A 17676-nucleotide genomic window follows, 5' to 3' on the forward strand; every position below is an offset into this window, starting at 1 on the left:
TGAGATTGTAACTGAACCAAACTGCATTCATTTGCTCATATGCATTGGAAAGTCAAACACCAAAGCACCAGGTTTTTGCAGCAAGAAAGGTTTATTGTCAGGCAGCTAACATAAGGAGACAGGAGTCAGACTCAAATCTGTCTCCTTGAGCTGGGGGTTGGGGCATGTTTTATAGTCAGAGGATAATGAAGTGTGATCTGGTTGGATCTTGCCATGTGGTGATGCCAGGGCTTGATCTGGTTAGATCCTGGATTCTGCCACGCAGTGTCCATATCTTAATTCAGTCCCCAGTCCTCGGTCCAAACACTTAGGTTCCACCCATGGTTGCATGCTTGGTTCATCTGGGCATGCTCAGGTTGTGTGATCTTCAAGCTGGGCGTCCATGGCAACTGAAAAACAACTCACAACTTTGCTACATGAAAGTTGAACCAGTTTGATCTGATACAGTTACAGGATCGGGTATGATTACACTCATTTTGTAGTAACAAATTAGAAAGCCAAGACTCAAAATAATTAAGTGACTTGTTCAGGGTTACAGATAATATGATGTAGCAAATTTAGCAATCCAAATACTTCTGTAGGTGTTCATTTCTGAATTAATAATTGTATAGAAAAAGAATAAAACATTTCAGGGTAAAGCTAAAAGAAACATATTACAGAAAGTAGATCTCTTTCTTAGGTTTAGCCAAAATCTGGCAAACTAAGACATAGAAGCAGAATATAATGAAATAGTATCTGGAGACATTATCCATTGAACACTTAGATGTCATTTAAATGCCTTATTTATAGTCCACTTTCTTTAATCTGGGAAATAGAGACAGGAGGATATGGCGGTGGAGAGCTACCCGAATGAGTCAGATTTCATAAGAAGGTATTAAAAGATGAAACTGATTTGGCCTCTGTGACGTTGGAGAAAGAATTAGACAAAGGGGACTTTTCTGAGTGCTTAGATACTGAAAAGAAAGGCTTAGATTGATGAGAAAAATTATTGAGAAAAATTTCTCTTTCATATTAAAATTCTCATTCAGAATTAATATTTTTTAATCTTCCCAAGTCACACAGGCCATATACATAAGGGTGATTGAATTATAACAGGAAATGTCAAATCCAATAAATATGGGGAAGGAAATAGCTGGACAAATATTAAAGGAAGCGAAGGACGAAGAGATATGTTTTCCATATGCAGAGGCAAGCATGACCAATGCGTTTCCCAGATTTTTAGAAACTATATTGGTCAAATTGGAGAATTTAGAAATATTTGGCTAGAATTAGGGAGTATTACACAATTGAACTATTGGATGTTGCTCACTGTGGTCCTGTGGTCTAGCTGTCAAGTCTATAATTCTTGAAAAATAAAGGTGATAAGTTTATATGAGGTGGTGCCCAGCGTCTTCATAGAAAATAGAATTGTGCTCTCAGTTTTTGTGAAGTTTGAGAATACTTGATATTTCTTATATCAATCTCTGAGATAACCAGGCAAAATGTGTGGTAAATCTTTATTATGTATTGCCTCTGCTGTTGCTATTGTTTGTGTTTACAATGTCACACAAAGTTATGAAGAACTGGTCTATTTGAATTAGGCATTATAGTTTGAGTCCTTTGAATTTTTAAATGGTTTTCACTTATGTATGACCCAAAAGTATTACATCATATCACTTGCTGTAAATTTATTAGCTCTGCTATGAAGTCATTTCGTTTTGAACCCTAGACAAACTTACTTGCAGCCAACTAAGCTTTTATAGCACGTCCTCTAAGTCACATTTTAATAAATGTCATTTTCTAAGTGCATTACCTCATGTTTTGGCTACAACCCAGCTGAATCCTGAGAGAATAAGAGAAATGTGCTTTTTGACTGGTTCATCCATATTTTATTTTACTTTTCATTAAGAAATTACTCTTTGAAGAAAATCAATAATCTTCTGTGACTGAAGGGAGAGGTCAGTGTGTTGCAGTGGTGCATTTTAATATCTCAAATCAGACTGCCTTTGCCAGCTGTTGCTGATAGAGTTTTTTGTCCTTTCTTGTTCCTGCAGCCTGGGTACATGGTGACCCCAGGAGAGTGGCTTATCCTACAGACAGCCAGGGCCACTTTTGTGGCCAGAAGGGCACCCCCAATGAGTGAGTATGGCCACCTTTGCTTTGTGTGATTTTACTGTCTCAACTGGAACCTAGCAATCACTTTCACTTTAATCCTACTAGATTTCTAAAGAAGAGTGAAATTCATAAAGAAGGACTTTCCTCTACCTTTTCCTACAGATAGCTGTCATACTATATGACTTAAGATGCAATGTCATTGTTATGCAGCATTTTATTAGAATGCATGGAGACTCTGCTTAGTAAAAATATAATTATAATGAATGAGTTGGACCAGTAGTTTTATCAGAAGTCATATTTTTTAAATGCCTTGTAAAATGAGCTATTAGAAGACTGAGTTGTGAGTAGCTGCTAAAAAGCTAGACAGTGCAGTTGTTAGAATTATTTTTGTCACACTTCCTACTGATCAATCATTCCATCTTTTAAAGTGAGAATCACACCCTGAAAGTCTTCAGTGATTGGTAGGCTTTTCAAGGCAACTCACGCTGCTGTGGACAAGGCCCCTGAGTAGCTAAAACAACAAGGAAGAATGTTCCATCAAATTCCTTTCTAATGTTAATCAGAAGTTTCCATTTCTGAAAGCAAGTTTTCTAATTTTTTTACCTAAAAAACAAACCAAAAAAACCCCATAAATCTCACATTTTTAGAAAATTTTCCCTCCTCTCTCACTGGTCCATTTCTTTTCTGTGGATAGCTGGGGTTGTTGCTGAATCTTCTGGTTCTTCAAAACCAATTCAGCTGGTTTGGGATGGTTAAAAAAAGAAAAAAAGCAACAAAGGCTCCCTCCCCACAAGAGCAACAACAAAAACAATGGCTCGGAATGCTTCAGTTCTCTATGCTGCCCATTTATAACTGTGGAGCTTATTATTCCAAGAGATACACAGATTAAAAAAATAGATCCAGGAAAAGGTTAACAAAATTCATAAAGTAGAATTATCACAGATAATCAAGAAAGCTCAAAAATTTCAGGTGGGGGAGGGAAATCCTTAATCATGCATGTCTTGGTGAGTTTATGGGGGACAGATTAACTTCTACAGAAGGTCCTCATTGCCTGTTAGAGACAAATGGACTAAATTCTGATCCAGAATGGTAATTCTTATTTTAACTTCAGTAACTCAGAAAATCTCAGACATTGCCAACATGCCAACAAAACCTTCAAGCTATGAAGGACAAAGAAAGCACCAGTGGTAAAAGAAGTCATACAAATCTCTAGTTCTTTAAAACAGGCTATTTTTAAAAGAGCTTTTGTAACAATAAGTTTTCCAGACCTAAGCCAATGACCCACTTATTTCAAACAAAACTGTGCCACCACAAATTTCAGTCCATAAAGATCATTCAAAGACAGTTCTCACTTAACAGGCAGACATGTTCATTAAAGTATTATTTATAATAACAATATATTGTAAACTATGCAGATATCCAATAATATGTGAATAATAATAAATTATGGCCCATGAAGTAAATGAAACATAATGCAACCATTGAAAATTATGTTCGTATATTCACTAGTTGATTCTGTTGATTTTTCTTTATACTTTCTGTGTTTTATGTCATGATTATAGTTGCCTTCCTCCTCCTAAAAATAATATTCTCCTATATTTCTCTAGTATTTTTAAGGTTTCCTTTCTTATAAATTTCTGATCTACTTGGAATTTCTTTTTGTATAGGAACTGAAGTAGAAATCAAACTTTTTTTCCAAATACAGAGCCAATTATTTCAGAATAATTTGTTGAATAATATGCCCTTTTCCTCTTCTGATTTCTAACAAAATTATTATGTAATAAATTTATATATGTTCATTTCTGAACAGTCTGACCTGTTCCAACATGTATTTTTAAGGCTTTCAATTGTTTTAAATGTATATTGATTTAAAATTTTAATGTTACTTTAAATTGTGCTTAGTGTTTTATGAGTAAGTAAAAATATTTATAAGTATAGGGAAGGCCCTAGAAAGGTGTTCAGCAAGAGTGATCCAAACTACTTTACATTTTTATAAGACCATTGTGTTGCTTTTTTATACCTTCCTGAGCTGTTTCAGTTTTTCACAATAAGCATGTATGCAGAAAAATATTAAGCTTTTCTCATTTTGAAAAAAATTAATGGCAGATTTCATTATAGATATGAAATAAGGTTATGAATAATTTTTATTTTATTTATATGCTTATATGTATCATAAATTTCTATCAAAAATATGTATTTTTATATTCCCCCCAAATTTTCCAAAAATAAACAATTGAAAGAAAAGTATGTAAGCTTAGGAAATGGATTATCCTAGTTATTAAGGCCCTTTTTAAAAAAACAGAAAAACTTTTTCTTAAATGAACATATACCCTGGAGTCAAATTCTGACTTTACCTCCTTACAGTATTGACCCTTGGGCATGGAACACTACCTACCTCAGCCTTAAATTTCTGGTAATGCAAAAATTAAATGACAAAACAGTAATTCAGAAGAAATTCGTGTTGTCCTTTCTATTTACAAAGCACTTCCATGTTCCATACTGCATCATTTGTTGAGGTCTTCCAAAGGGCCAGTCACTATGCAATATGCTAGGGATACGCCAGCACGTAAGACACAGATTTCTTTTTCAAGGGTCTCTTGGTCTTCAGGGACAGGGTCAAGAATGCCATGGATTTCAATCTAGTGTTCAATACAATGTGCTGTCTTAAGACGGAAGTGTAATGCTGTCAATCCCACCTGAAGCAGCCCCCACATATACCCCCACCATTCCTTTCCCTAGTTAGCCTCTGGCACAACACCCTGCTTTACTGTTGTGAGTACTTATCACCACCTGAATTTATCCTGATAATTAAGTTGTTAACTTTATTTATCTCCCCCCACTGGGCTCAAAGTTCTTTGAGATAAGGGACATTCTCTGTCATTTTCACTGTTGTGTCCTCAGCACCTACAACATTGTCTGGCATTGCAGTAGGCCCTCAGTGAATTCACTGTCAAATGAATGAGAACAAAGGGGTAACACAAATAAGAATGATTTGCTCCCCAGGTGGAGATCAGTGTAAAGATCTTATCAGAGCTTCCTAACACCACTGCTAAGTGTGTCTGGTTATTATTACTATCATTTGGAAAATTAGGAAGCTGAAATTCAGAAAGATGAAAGTACTTGTTAAAATTCAAGTGACTACAAAGTGGCAAAAGTAGCACATTCTAACCCTAAATCCTGTGCCCTTTAGGCTGCACACTGACACACTTGTAGTAAAATTGGCTTTCCATAGGACGTGTTTAACTAGGCCTAAAAATCTTAAACATAGCTGGTAAAAAGTATCATTATTTTTGAAACTCCAAATAAATTTGTATGTGTGTGTTTATTTTTCTGCCAATGGAAATACATCTATATCAGAATGTATTTATGTAAGCAATTTAGGAAGCTTCAAATCAGGGGAATTTACTTGTTAGATTGAAACAATAAACTTATTTGTGTCATCATGTACTTAAAGCAATCCTTAGATTCCCAACTCTGGGAGACATTTCTTACGACTGCGTTTAAATCCCATGTCTAGAGATGGTGTAATAACATTTGAGATACAGAGTTTGGCCTTTTGTGCTTTATCTATGACTAACTGAAAGGACTCTAGGAGAAACACTGGGAGTTTTCTGAAGTATCAAAACAGATGAAACAGAGACTTCAAAGGAAAATGGAGTGCTTTGTTGTTGTGTGTTACTTTCTTTGACTCTTGAGTTCCGGGAAAGTTGTTCGTGACACTTGGGTACAGACCTTTTCTTTGAGATTTCCACTAAAAAGCAAACAGTTGATTGATTTCTAATGCCACCTTCTGGCTACTACAAAAACTTCAGCTTATAAAGGTTATGTTAAAACAACTTTGAACATTGTTACAGCACCATTACCGAATTAGACAGACGGAAATGCCTGCCCCCCCACCCCCGTGAGGTTCAGATAAGGAGACAGGAGAGATTAAGAGGACAAAGTTCTTCTACTGAAGTTTTTCTATTGATGCCTAATATTAGTACATATTTATGGGGTACATATGATATTTTATTACCTGTATAAAATGTATAATGATCACATCAGGGTATTGAGGGTATCCATCACCCAAGTATTTATCATTTCTATGTGGGGAGAACATTTCAAGTCCTCTCTTCCAACTATTTTGAAATATACACTACACTGTTGCTGACTATAGTCACCTTACTATGCTATCTAACATTTGAACTTATTCCTGGATAGAACGGGAGGCCATTATCTTAAGTGAAATAATTCAGACACAGAAAGACAAACAAAGTATGTTTTCACTTACAAGTGGGAGCTAAATAATGTGTACACATGGAAGTAGAGTATAGAATGAGGGACAAGGGAGACTCAGGGGTGGGCGTGGGAGGGGGTGGGTGAGGGGAGGTGCTTGGTGGGTACAATGTGCCCTGCTCCAACGATGGATGCACTGAAGGCTCTGACTTCACCACCATGCAATATATTAATATCAATATAGCAAAATTGCACGTGTACCCTATGAATATATACAAATAAAAAATAAAGAAAAAAAAGAACTTATTCCTTCTCTCTGACTGTATGTTTGTAGCCATTAACTAAACTCTCTTCATCCCCCTCCCCACTGCACACACAATCTTCCCAGCCTTCTATTCTCTATCTCTATGAGATCAACTTTTTTAGCTCCCACTTATAAGTGAGAACATACAATGTTTGTTTTTCTGTGTCTTGCTTATTTTACTTAAGATAATGACCTCCAATTCCATCCATTTTGCTGCAAATGACATGATTTTCATTCTTTTTTGTGGCCAAATAGTATTCCATTATGTAAATATATCATATTTTCTTAATCCATTCATCTGCTGATGGACACTTAGGTTGAGTCTGTATCTTTGCTACTGTGAATAGTGCTTCAGTAAACATGAAGGTGCAGGTATCTTTTTGATACACTGATTTCTTCTCCTTTGAATAAATATTCAGCAGTGGGACTGTTGGATTGTATGGTAGTTCTATATTTTTGTTTGTTTGTTTGTTTTGAGAAATCTCCATGCTATTTTCCATAGTGGTTGTACTAATTTACATTCTCACCAAGAGGGTATAAGATTTTCCTTTTCTCTGCATCCTTGCCAGCATGTTACTTTTTGTCTTTCAAATAATAGTCATCATAACTGGGATAAGATATCTCATTGTGGTTTTGATTTGCATTTCTCTGATGATTAGTGGTGTTGAGCATTTTTTCATATACTTGTTGGCCATTTGTATGTCTTCTTTAGAGAAATGTCTACTCATGTCCTTTGCCTACTTTTCAATGGGATTATTTGGGGATTTTTTCCCTATTAAGTTGTTTGAGTTCCTATTATATTCTGGATGTTAGTCCCTTGTCAGATGAATAGTTTAAAAATATTTTCTCCCATTCGACAGATTGTTTTTTTACTCTGTTGATTGCTTCCTTTGCTGTACAGAAGCTTTTTAGTTTAATATAGTTCCATTTGTCTATTTTTGTTCTTGTTGACTGTGCTATTGATCTCTTAGCTATAAAATCTTTGTCTATATCAATGTCCTTAAGTGTTTCTCCTGTTTTCTTCTAGTAATTTTATAGTTTCAGGTCTTACATTTAAGTCTTTAACCCATCTTTAGTTGAGTTTTGTATATGGTGAGAGATGAGGGTCCAGTTGCATTCTTCTGCATATGGATATTCAATTTCCCCAGCACCATTTATTGAAGAGACCGTCCTTTCCTCAATGTATGTTCTTGGAACCTTCGTCAAAAATCAGTTAGCTATAAATATGTGTATTTATTTCTGGGTTCTCTATTCTGTTCCATTGGTCTATGTATCTGTTTTCATACCAACACCATGCTCTCTCATTTTCTGCAATAATTTGAGAATTGATGTTAGTTCTTATTAGTTTGGTAGAATTCAAAAGTGAAGCCATCCAGTCTTGAACTTTTCTTTTTTGGGAGAATTTTTAATGTATATTCAATCTTATTACTATTTATTGGTCTGTTCAGGTTTTCTATTTCTTCTTAATTCAATCTTGGTAGCTTGTACATTTCTAGGAATTTATCCATTTCCTCTAGAATTTCCAGTGTATAGTTGTTCATAATAGTCTCTGATGCTCTTTTGTATTTTTGTGGTACAAGTTGTAGTGCCTCCTTATTTGTTTCTGGTTTTATTTATTTGAGTCTCTCTCTTTTTTTCTTGGTTATCCTAGCTAGCAGTTTATCAATTTTGCTTATCTTTTCAAAAAACCAACTTTTCATTTTGTTGATCTTTTGTAATTTTTTTGGCTCCATTTTGTTTAGTTACACTCTGATATTTATTATTCCTTCCTTTCTTGGTTTATTCTTGCTTTTCTAGTTCTTTGAGGTGCATTGTTAGATTATTTATTTGATATCTTTCTACTTTTTGATGTAGACATTTATTGCTATAAATCCACTCTTAGCACTCCTTTTGCAGTATCCCATAGGTGTAGGTATGTTATAGTTTAATTTTCATTTGTTTCAAGAAATTTTTTAATTTTCTCTTTAATTTCTTCATGATCCAATGGTCATTCAGGAGTGCAGTGTTTAATTTCAATGTATTCATACAGTTTTCCAAGTTCCTCTTGTTATTAATTCCTAGTTTTATTCTATTGTGGTCTGAGAAGATACTTGATATGATCTTGATTTTTAAAAATTTGTTCATACTTCATTTGTGTCCTTACATAGGGGTCTATCCTGGGGAATGTTCCATGTGCTGATGAGAAGAATGTGTATTCTGTAGCAGTTGGAGGAAATGTCTGTTAGTTACATTTGGTCTAAAGTACAGTTTAAATCCAATGTTTCTTTGTTATTTTTTTGTCTAGATGATTGTCTAATGCTGAGAGTTGGGTATTAAAGTCCCCAGCTGTCCTTGTATTGGTGTCTATCTCTCTCTTTAGATCTAATATTTGCTTTGTATATCTGAGTGCTCCAGTTTGGGGCACATATATGTTGAGAATTGTTATGCTGCCTTGCTAAATTGCTTCCTTTATCATTATATAATGACCTTATTTCTGTCTTTTTAGTGTTTTTGACTTCAAGTCTGTTTTATCTAAGTATAGCTACTCTGCTTTGTCAAAGATAGGTTGGATATATGTGGATGGTCTTATATCTGGGTTTTCTGTTCTGTTCCATTGGTCTATGTCTCTATTTTTGTGCCAATACCATGCTATTTTGGTTACTAAAGCCTTGAAGTATAGTTTGAAGTCTGGTGGTGTGATGCCTCCAGATTTGTTCCTTTTGCTTAAAAGTACTTTGGCTATTTAGGCTCTTTTCTGGTTCCAAACAAAGTATAGAATTATTTTTTCTAGATCTGTGAAATATGATGTTGGTATTTTGATGGGGATTGCATTGAATCTATAAATCACTTTGGGTAGTATGGACATTTTAACACAGTGTTGATTCTACCAATCCATGAACATGATATGTTTTCCCATTTGTTTGTGTCTTCTGTGATTTCTTTCCTCAGTGTTTCATAGCTCTCTTTGTAGAGATCTTTAACCTCCTTGGTTAAGTATGTTACTAGATGTTTTATTTCTTTGTGGCTATTGTGAATGGTATTGAGTCTTTTATTTGACTCTCAGCTTGACTGTTACTGGTGTATAGGAATGCTACTGATTTGTGTACATTGATTTTGTAACCTGAGACTTTGCTGAACTTATTTATCCAACACTGTCCTTTTGCTCTGATTTTTCATAATTCTAGAGTCCTTTCACTGATTACTTCTCATCTGGAGCAGCTGTTGCTTCTTATTTTTGAATTTTCTTTTGTTTAGATGGGGTTCTCCCCCGCCACACACACACACACTCATACCAGTGTGTCTGTAGCATATGTTGGGTATGAAGTTTTGGCTTTGTTTGTGGGTGCATTGATGGCAATCTAGGTTTTGGATAGATGCCATGATTGTAAATACTCTTAGTGTGGTGGTTTTCTCAATTGTGAAATGTTTGTATGCTGTAGCAGTGGTGAGCTATGTGTGTGGGCAGATTCTCCCTTTCTCACTTTGATGAGAGAAGATGGATGTCTTTGAAATCCTTCCTCTTTCCCCAGCCCTGTGATCTCCTTAACAGTGTGAATTGTATTGGCACATTCTGTTTAATTTCTGAGATAGTAGGTTGTACTTGTGGGAGGTAATCAATCTCACTCTGTATGATTGAGTCAGTAACTGCTGTAATGGGCTGTGCAAATTGACCTGCCTGTCAGTAGGTGGCGCTTGCCAGAAGGAACAGTCTGCGGGATTGTTTTTGAGTCTTGTGACTGGCTCTAGTCCCTGAGGTAGAGAACTAAAATGTCCCAGCCATTGGGTTGGACCCTGGAACTTACAGATGAATCCTTATTCTCGGCCACAGAGAAAGTGGGTGAGGGAGTGAGGCTGGGCAGAGCTGGGTTGGGTGAGCCTGCTCTCAGGCTGCACAATAACTGGTAAGGTAGCTGTTTCAGCAGGGGTCAAAGGTCTGCTCTCAGCTTTGGGGGAAGGAGGGGCTGAAGTGTTCCCACCCAACCAGAAAGTCTGCTTGTGGAGATGAGGCTGTCTGAGATTCACAATGTGTCTGTCTAGCTCTCAAAACTCTCCGTGGTCTGCATATCTGACCCACTAGCATGTGTCTCCACGAAATGCTGGTGGGTATGGAGCACCCACATCGAGTGTCCCGGGTCCACTATACATCCGGAAGGGAAGAGGTGTGGTCCCCACACTCTGTGGAGGCCTCAGCCTGGAGAGTGCGCCTGCTGCCTAGAGGCAGCCACTCACCAAAGTTTTGGCTCAAACTTCTCTCCCAGTTGGAATGGGTTGGGGAGGGGCCACAGCTTCTGGTCAGCCTGAGGGCCCAAATGTTCCACCCTTGGTTGCTATGGCTCCTGGGGCTATGCTCTTCCTTGCCACAGGATCTATCTAATCCAACAGGGCAGTTTTCCCAGACCTCCCAGCTGTGCGCAGTTACCCACTCAAGTCTGGAGTGCATGGGGTCCTGCCTACTTGTCTGTCCCTCTGGTGTGTGACTCCATGAGGTGCTGGTGGACAGGAAGCTCCCAAATCAGGCACCCCAGGTCCATTGCAGGATGGGGCAACATTGACTCTCAGATTTCATACCATCATGAATTGATGGGAAGCCAGATGTCAGGCACTGGCTTTCAAAATGCCAGAATATGAAAAGTTGTAGGCTGAGGTACCAAATCCCACAAAAGCCCGTGCTATCCTCAGAAGGTTCATTTTTAAAAAAAGGTCTCTGTTTTTGCCTGTTTTTCTTGGATAATAGAATTCTAAATGTAGGGGTATGGGAGAAGTACAGAGATGCTGATTTGCACTGGAAATTTGTACATAAACCTTCAATTAATCTTCCTGCTTTTGGCTGCATTTCTCATTCTCAACTCTGAATCCAGTATTCTTCATGATTTCCAATAGGCAAATCCTGTCCCACCCTCTCCATAGCCCTCTATGGTGCAGTCATCCTTCAGCACACCTCCATATGCATTCCATCTTCCAAAAAGTATTGAACTTCCTTTTATAATTGTTAGCAAATCCCATCCTCCACATTCTTAGCTAGTGTGGTGAGGCTTATTCCTTTTTGCTACTTGTATAATTCTATTTCAAAGAGTCTCGGGAAAGAAGAGAGATGGGTTTAAGTGCTCAGTACTAGTAGTTTGCTGTTGCTTCTGTTTTTTTTTTATTTCTTGGTGGAAAGTGGAAATATAATTCAAGTTAAATAATGGATTACTTCCTCAATTACTCCCACAGAATTGCTCAGCTGCAACCATCACTGGCTACTTTGTCCCCCAAAATCTGAGATCCACTGAAATTTGAAGCTATCAGTGAGACTGTGGTGAAATGACTATAGATTTGTGCCGAAAAACTAAGGAGGATTCTAAGACTTTGAAAAGACCTTATTTTGGAATTAGTCTCATTCATTCCACAATATTTGATAAGTAGCTATAATAGGCCAAATACAAGGGCTAAGTCCTGGGAAGGTATGGAAATAAAGATGAATAAGATATAAATCCTACCCTTGAGGATAACATAATCTGGTGAATAACTTGAGTTTATATAGCATTTTGCAGTTTATAAATCAATTTTACCTATCTATGGTGGACTCTTGGCACTTACTGATTTACCATTGACAGTTTTAACTACTTTTAAGGGACCCAGTGATCCATGACGTGTAATAATTTATTCATTTGCTTAGGAACACATTTGAATCACATGCACTGTGAGATTGTGTGGATGATGTACTTCCTTGTGTGGTGAAAGAACCAAGTTGATACTTGTGGATCTCAAAGTAGCTTGTGCGTTTGTATATGAATTTATCACCAGCTTCTTGAGCCATTTGAACTCAATGAGATACAAATATAGGATAGGTTTATTTTTCTCCTATCATATCCTTTAACAATGTTCTTTCAAATTTCCCTTTTTGCTTTGACACTTCAGACAGATTACATAGATTTCAGAGAGTTTCTATTGTTAAAAAGTTCAGTGTTGTCCAATTTAATATTTCAGCCTCGTGTCTTCTAATCCTCCAGCTCAGGTTTGACTCTTCAAAGGAACGTAGAGTAGGGGAGAAGGCCTTGTCTGCCATTTCTCTTCTCTTCTCTCCCTTTTTGATTCTAGCTCTTTTGTCATGTTGTGAGGGATGGAAAGAGAAGAAAAGGGGCAACATCTATTCCTTTCCTGGCCACTGCCCATTCTTACTAAAGAAAGAAGGACTGGGTTGCTTGTGTGATTTTCCTTTGCTGTTGTTGTTAGTGTGGCTAAGACATAACTGAGTAGCCATCAATGCTCTCTTTGCTGGCTCTCTCATGCAGTACAGGTGGAAATTTTCTGGGGGAGTCCTCACTGAATGGTTCTTTGATATGGGAGATAAGCTTTGGTGTGCTCTCTTCTAAACCCTTTTATCTCTATCCCTGGTGATTCACCTATACAGTCTTTAACTGTCAACTGAGGTACCACCAGGGAGGCTCAAGTCCATTTATTGACTTCACATCCTACCATGGCAGGCTGCTTCACTGCTGCCCTCTTTCTACTCCACTGATATTTTTTAACTCTCATGTTTCTCTCTGCTCCAATGGGCACAGAGGGCTGACTAGCTGGTCTGCCATGTGAGAGCTTTTCAATTAAAAAATGAGATGTTGGTCTGCCCTTCTTAGAGGCACCTTCCATCACTGTGAAAGATTCTCTTAGAGTCCTCTATAATTTTGAATTGGGAAGAAACAATCCACCCTCTCCTCAATGACGAGGGAAGGGAAGGTCCTCTTAACTGATCATTGTGTCTTGCCAACTCCACTGGCTGTAATTCATCTCCTTCCTTCCAGCTTTTGCTTGTGTAGACAGGGGTGGGAAGGGGGTAGAAGCAATGGAATGATCTAGCACCAATCTGTTGTGGACGGCTTTCTTTACCCTTATATTTGGATCCTACATACTGATTTAGAGTTATATATTTTATGCCATGCATGTAGTCACATTAATTAATTGGGGACTTGACAAGGTGCTGGGAAAATATTTTTCTTGAATATTTAGGGCTGTGTTTTTTAAGATATGGCTTATGGACCTCCTCTAGCTGGGCCCACTGGGGAGCTTAAGGGAAGAGATGCTAATTCCTGGGCCCCACATCCAGATACTTGGGCTCTTGAGGGTTGAGAAAGAGTCAGGAATCAGGATTTTCAACAAACACTCCAGGTTTTACTTATGCATACTAAAGTTGGATAACCACTTGTCTTGAATTCCAACACCTCTGTGATGGTATTGTCTTCATTTTATTGATAAAGAAATTGAGATTCAAAAGAGAACCATGACTTGCTAAGTGGCAGAGTAATATTCCACTTAAAATTAGTGGAATGAATATGAACCTGTCCCATTACTCTGCCACTGACTATAATTTTCAATGGAGAGAAAATATCACTCAATTTATCTTTTTTCAGATTATCAAAGTAATACATATTTTATATTAGAAAGTCCATAAAAATACACAAAATTAACCAAATATAATCCCAACATTCAGATGTAATAATTTATTTCTGCATGTTATACCTGTTTTTATAAAATTAAAATCAAATTATATTTTAATACTCTTGAGTAACCTGCTTACTAAAATTAATGTATTGTGAATTTCCCCATTCATTAAACACATTCTTTAACATAATTTTCAATGGCAACATAATCTTCCACTTTAGGGATGTACAATTCGGTATTTAATCAATCCCCTGTGGATGGACAATTTGATTCTTTCAACTTTTTACTACTACAAAAAGATAGTTTAAATGTTAAGAATCTTAAAAGGAAGCTGGGGAATATACTGCAGCTGTCTAGAGGAAAAGAAGCCAATTTTTAGAGGTCATATATCAAAAGCATTTGGGGTCTGAAATGATATGGAACACTCTCATGGTCATTAAAAAGATTATTTTGTGTTGTTTTGTTTCTTACCAGGAACAAGACTATTTTGTTTTACTTCAACCTGCTAAGCTGTGCCAATCCCTCTGTGATGGTAAACCTGCAGTGCCCTACCACACAGGTAAGGCAGAAGATGCCTCGCTGGTGGTGTTAACCATTCTGAACATTCTTGGATAAAAAGAATTCAGAAATTCCATTGGAGTTCTGCGTGTATGGTTAATTAGGAATTTGTAGAGGGTGGGAAGGCATAAGTTTGAGCTCATGTTTGTTTACATACAATCAAAACTAAGCAGAGGTTAATTATTTAAAAAAATTATTTTAGAATCGCTAAGGAACCTAAGTGATTATCTTGTCCAACCACCTACTTTTGCAAATAAATCCTGCAGCCCAGAGAAATGGAGATATTTTTCCCTAGATCATCATTATATCAGGAAGAGTAAAGCTAGATGCTGTAACTAATAAGCCCCAGTTTTTCAATGAGTTCACACAATAACACTTATTTTTTGTCCACATAACAAGTACACGGCAGGTGTTGTGGTCAGTGGGCTACTATTCTCCAGGCTCCTTCCGTCTAGTAGCTCTGCCATTCCTTAAGTTCTCCTCATCATCTGTATTCAGCTACCAGAAGGAGGACAGTGAGGATGAATAAAGCACTCCTGCTCTTAAAAGCCTTGTATCAGAAGTCTCACACATCACATTTCTACTTATATGCCGTAGACACAAACTAGTTTTATATGGTCACACCCAGATACAAGGAGGAAGAAATCCAGCAATGTAGTTGTGAGCTGCGCAGCCTTTTCTATACTATGGTACAAGTGGAACAAGAGGCCCAAACCTCAATGGGCAGTTAATTATATCTTCTATAGTCTACCCTTCTGGCCTCCAGAACACAACATGCTGTTTCTTCCCAAAGGAGAACCCAGAGTCCCATGTAGTACGGTCTTTAACTCAAAATCTAGGATCTATGAATGATGCATAGTTCTCTTCATCAGGTCTTGACACTAAATGTACAGGGGTAGCAGGGATAGGAAAATTAGAATACAAGCTCCCATTCAGAAAGGGAGGAGTGATCAATACATAGCAGTTCCTGGTGCATGTCAATGAGGGAAAGTACTTCATTTGACCTGAATTGTGTTCTCTGAAGGGAACTCCCTTATCCATTGCATCCTATAACTCTTTGCTTGGCCACCTGGGGGGAGGTTATTTTCTGTCCATTAGCCTCCAGGCTCTACCATTCCTGAGCACTGGAAAGTATGCCCTCTTAAGGGCCATACTGCTTAGAAACTCTTCCTCCAGATGACTGTGTGGCTTGATCAGTGGTCCTTTTCCAGTCTTTCTGCAAATGTTACCTTCTTAGTGAGGCCTTCCTTAACTACCTATTTAAAATTCAAACCCCACCAGGTAATTCCCTCTATCTCTAGCCTCTTTTGTAGTCTTATTTTTTTTACCTTTTATATCATCTTATTCATTACCATTCATTACCATTTTATAACAAACATTTTACTTGCTTGCTATGTGTTATCTGTCTCCCCCTACTAGAAGTCGAACTGCTTGAGGGCAAGGATTATCTGTTTTGTTCACTACTGTGTCCCCAGTGCTTAGAACAGGCTCAGAGTAGGTGATCAGTAAATATTTATTAAATGGAGAAACATTTATTCTAGAGTTCTGTTTAAGTCCATTGTTTCTTTGTTTATTTTCTGTTTGGAGGATCTGTCCTGTTCTGTCAGAGGGGTGTTGAAGTCCCGGCTATTACAGTGCTACTGTTTATCATTTTGTGTAGATGAAGTGTAATTTGCTTTATGAATCAGGGTGCGCCTGAGTTAGGTACATAAATATTTAGAATTGTTATATCCTTTTGTTGAATTGTACCCTTCACCATTGTACAGTGACCATCTTTGTCTTTTATTACTTTTGTTGATTTGAAGATTAAATTATCTGAAATCAGAACTGCCACTGCAGCTTTCTTTCGGCTTCCATTCTCATGGACTATCATTTTCCATCCCTTCACCTTGAGTCTGAATGCATCCTTGTGGATTAGATGTGTTTCCTGAAGACAGCAGATACTTGGCTTGAGTATATTTGTCCATTCAACCAGCCTATGTCTCTTTAGTGGGCAGTTCAAGCCATTCACATTTATTGAAAGAATTGATAAGTGGGGCAGATTTTGGTTTATCCTGTTGAGTTGAACTTTGTTGCTTTGTTTTCTCTCTTGAGCTATTGTGTTATATGGCCTTTGACTATTAGCTTTTGGATGATTTTACACTGGTGAGTGTTTATTGTGCTGATTTGTGTGTAACGCTATTCTTAGTACTTCCTGAAGGGCAGGTCTTGTCTTAATAAATTCCCTCAATTTTTCCTTGTCTGAGAAGGTCTTCATTCTATGCTTTGTATGGAACCAGAGAAGACCCCATATAGCAAAAGCAATCTTAGGCAAAAAGAACAAACTGGGAGGCATCAATTTACCAGACTTCAAGCTATACTACAAGGCTATAGTAACTAAAACAGCATGGTACTAGCACAAGAACAGAGACATAGACCAATGCAACAGAACTGAGTATGCAGATATAAAACCACCTTCATATAGCCATTAATCTTTGACAAAGCCGACAAAAACATACACTGGGAAAAAGAATCCTTATTCAATAAATGATGCTGGGAAAATTGGATAGCCACATATAGAAGACTGGGATGGATCTACACCGCTCACCTCTCACAAAAATCAACTCACGGTGGATAACAAACTTAAACCTAAGGCATGAAACTGTAAGAATTCTAGAAGAAAATGTTGTAAAAACTCTTACAGACATTGGCCTAAGGAAAGAATTTTTGACAAAGACCCCAAAGGCAATCATGGCAACAACAAAAATAAATAAATGGGACCTGATCAAATTAAAAAGCTTCTGCACAGCCAAGGAAACTATTATGAGAGCAAACAAACAACCTACAGAATGGGAGAAAATATTCTCATGCTACACATCTGATAAAGGGCTGATAACCAGAATCTATATAGAACTCAGGAAAATCATCAAGAAAAAATAAAACAACCCTGTCAAAAAGTGGGCAAAAGACATGAACAGAAACTTTTCAAAAGAAGATAGACTAATGGCTAACAAACATATGAAAAAATGCTTAACATCTCTAATCATCAGGGAAATGCAAATCAAAACACAGTGAGTTATCACTTATCCCCAGTGAGAATGGCCTTTATCAAAAAGTCCCAAAAC

The 17676-nt window shown here is 37.3% G+C and overlaps 1 protein-coding gene across 1 annotated transcript in view; it reads left to right on the forward strand.

Annotated features, from left to right (window-relative positions):
* Window positions 1–2039: 2039 nt before the first annotated feature.
* SLC44A5 (solute carrier family 44 member 5) overlaps window positions 2040–17676 on the forward strand; it is a 53222-nt gene continuing 37585 nt past the window's right edge. The window contains exons 1-2 of the mRNA XM_045547732.1: window positions 2040–2118; window positions 14489–14573. Coding sequence (XP_045403688.1) covers window positions 14544–14573 — 30 coding nt within the window. The 5' untranslated portion in view covers window positions 2040–2118; window positions 14489–14543. The remainder of the gene's footprint in view (window positions 2119–14488; window positions 14574–17676) is intronic.

Source organism: Lemur catta, chromosome 3 (assembly GCF_020740605.2).
Source record: "Lemur catta isolate mLemCat1 chromosome 3, mLemCat1.pri, whole genome shotgun sequence".
Taxonomy (NCBI): Eukaryota; Metazoa; Chordata; class Mammalia; order Primates; family Lemuridae; genus Lemur; species Lemur catta.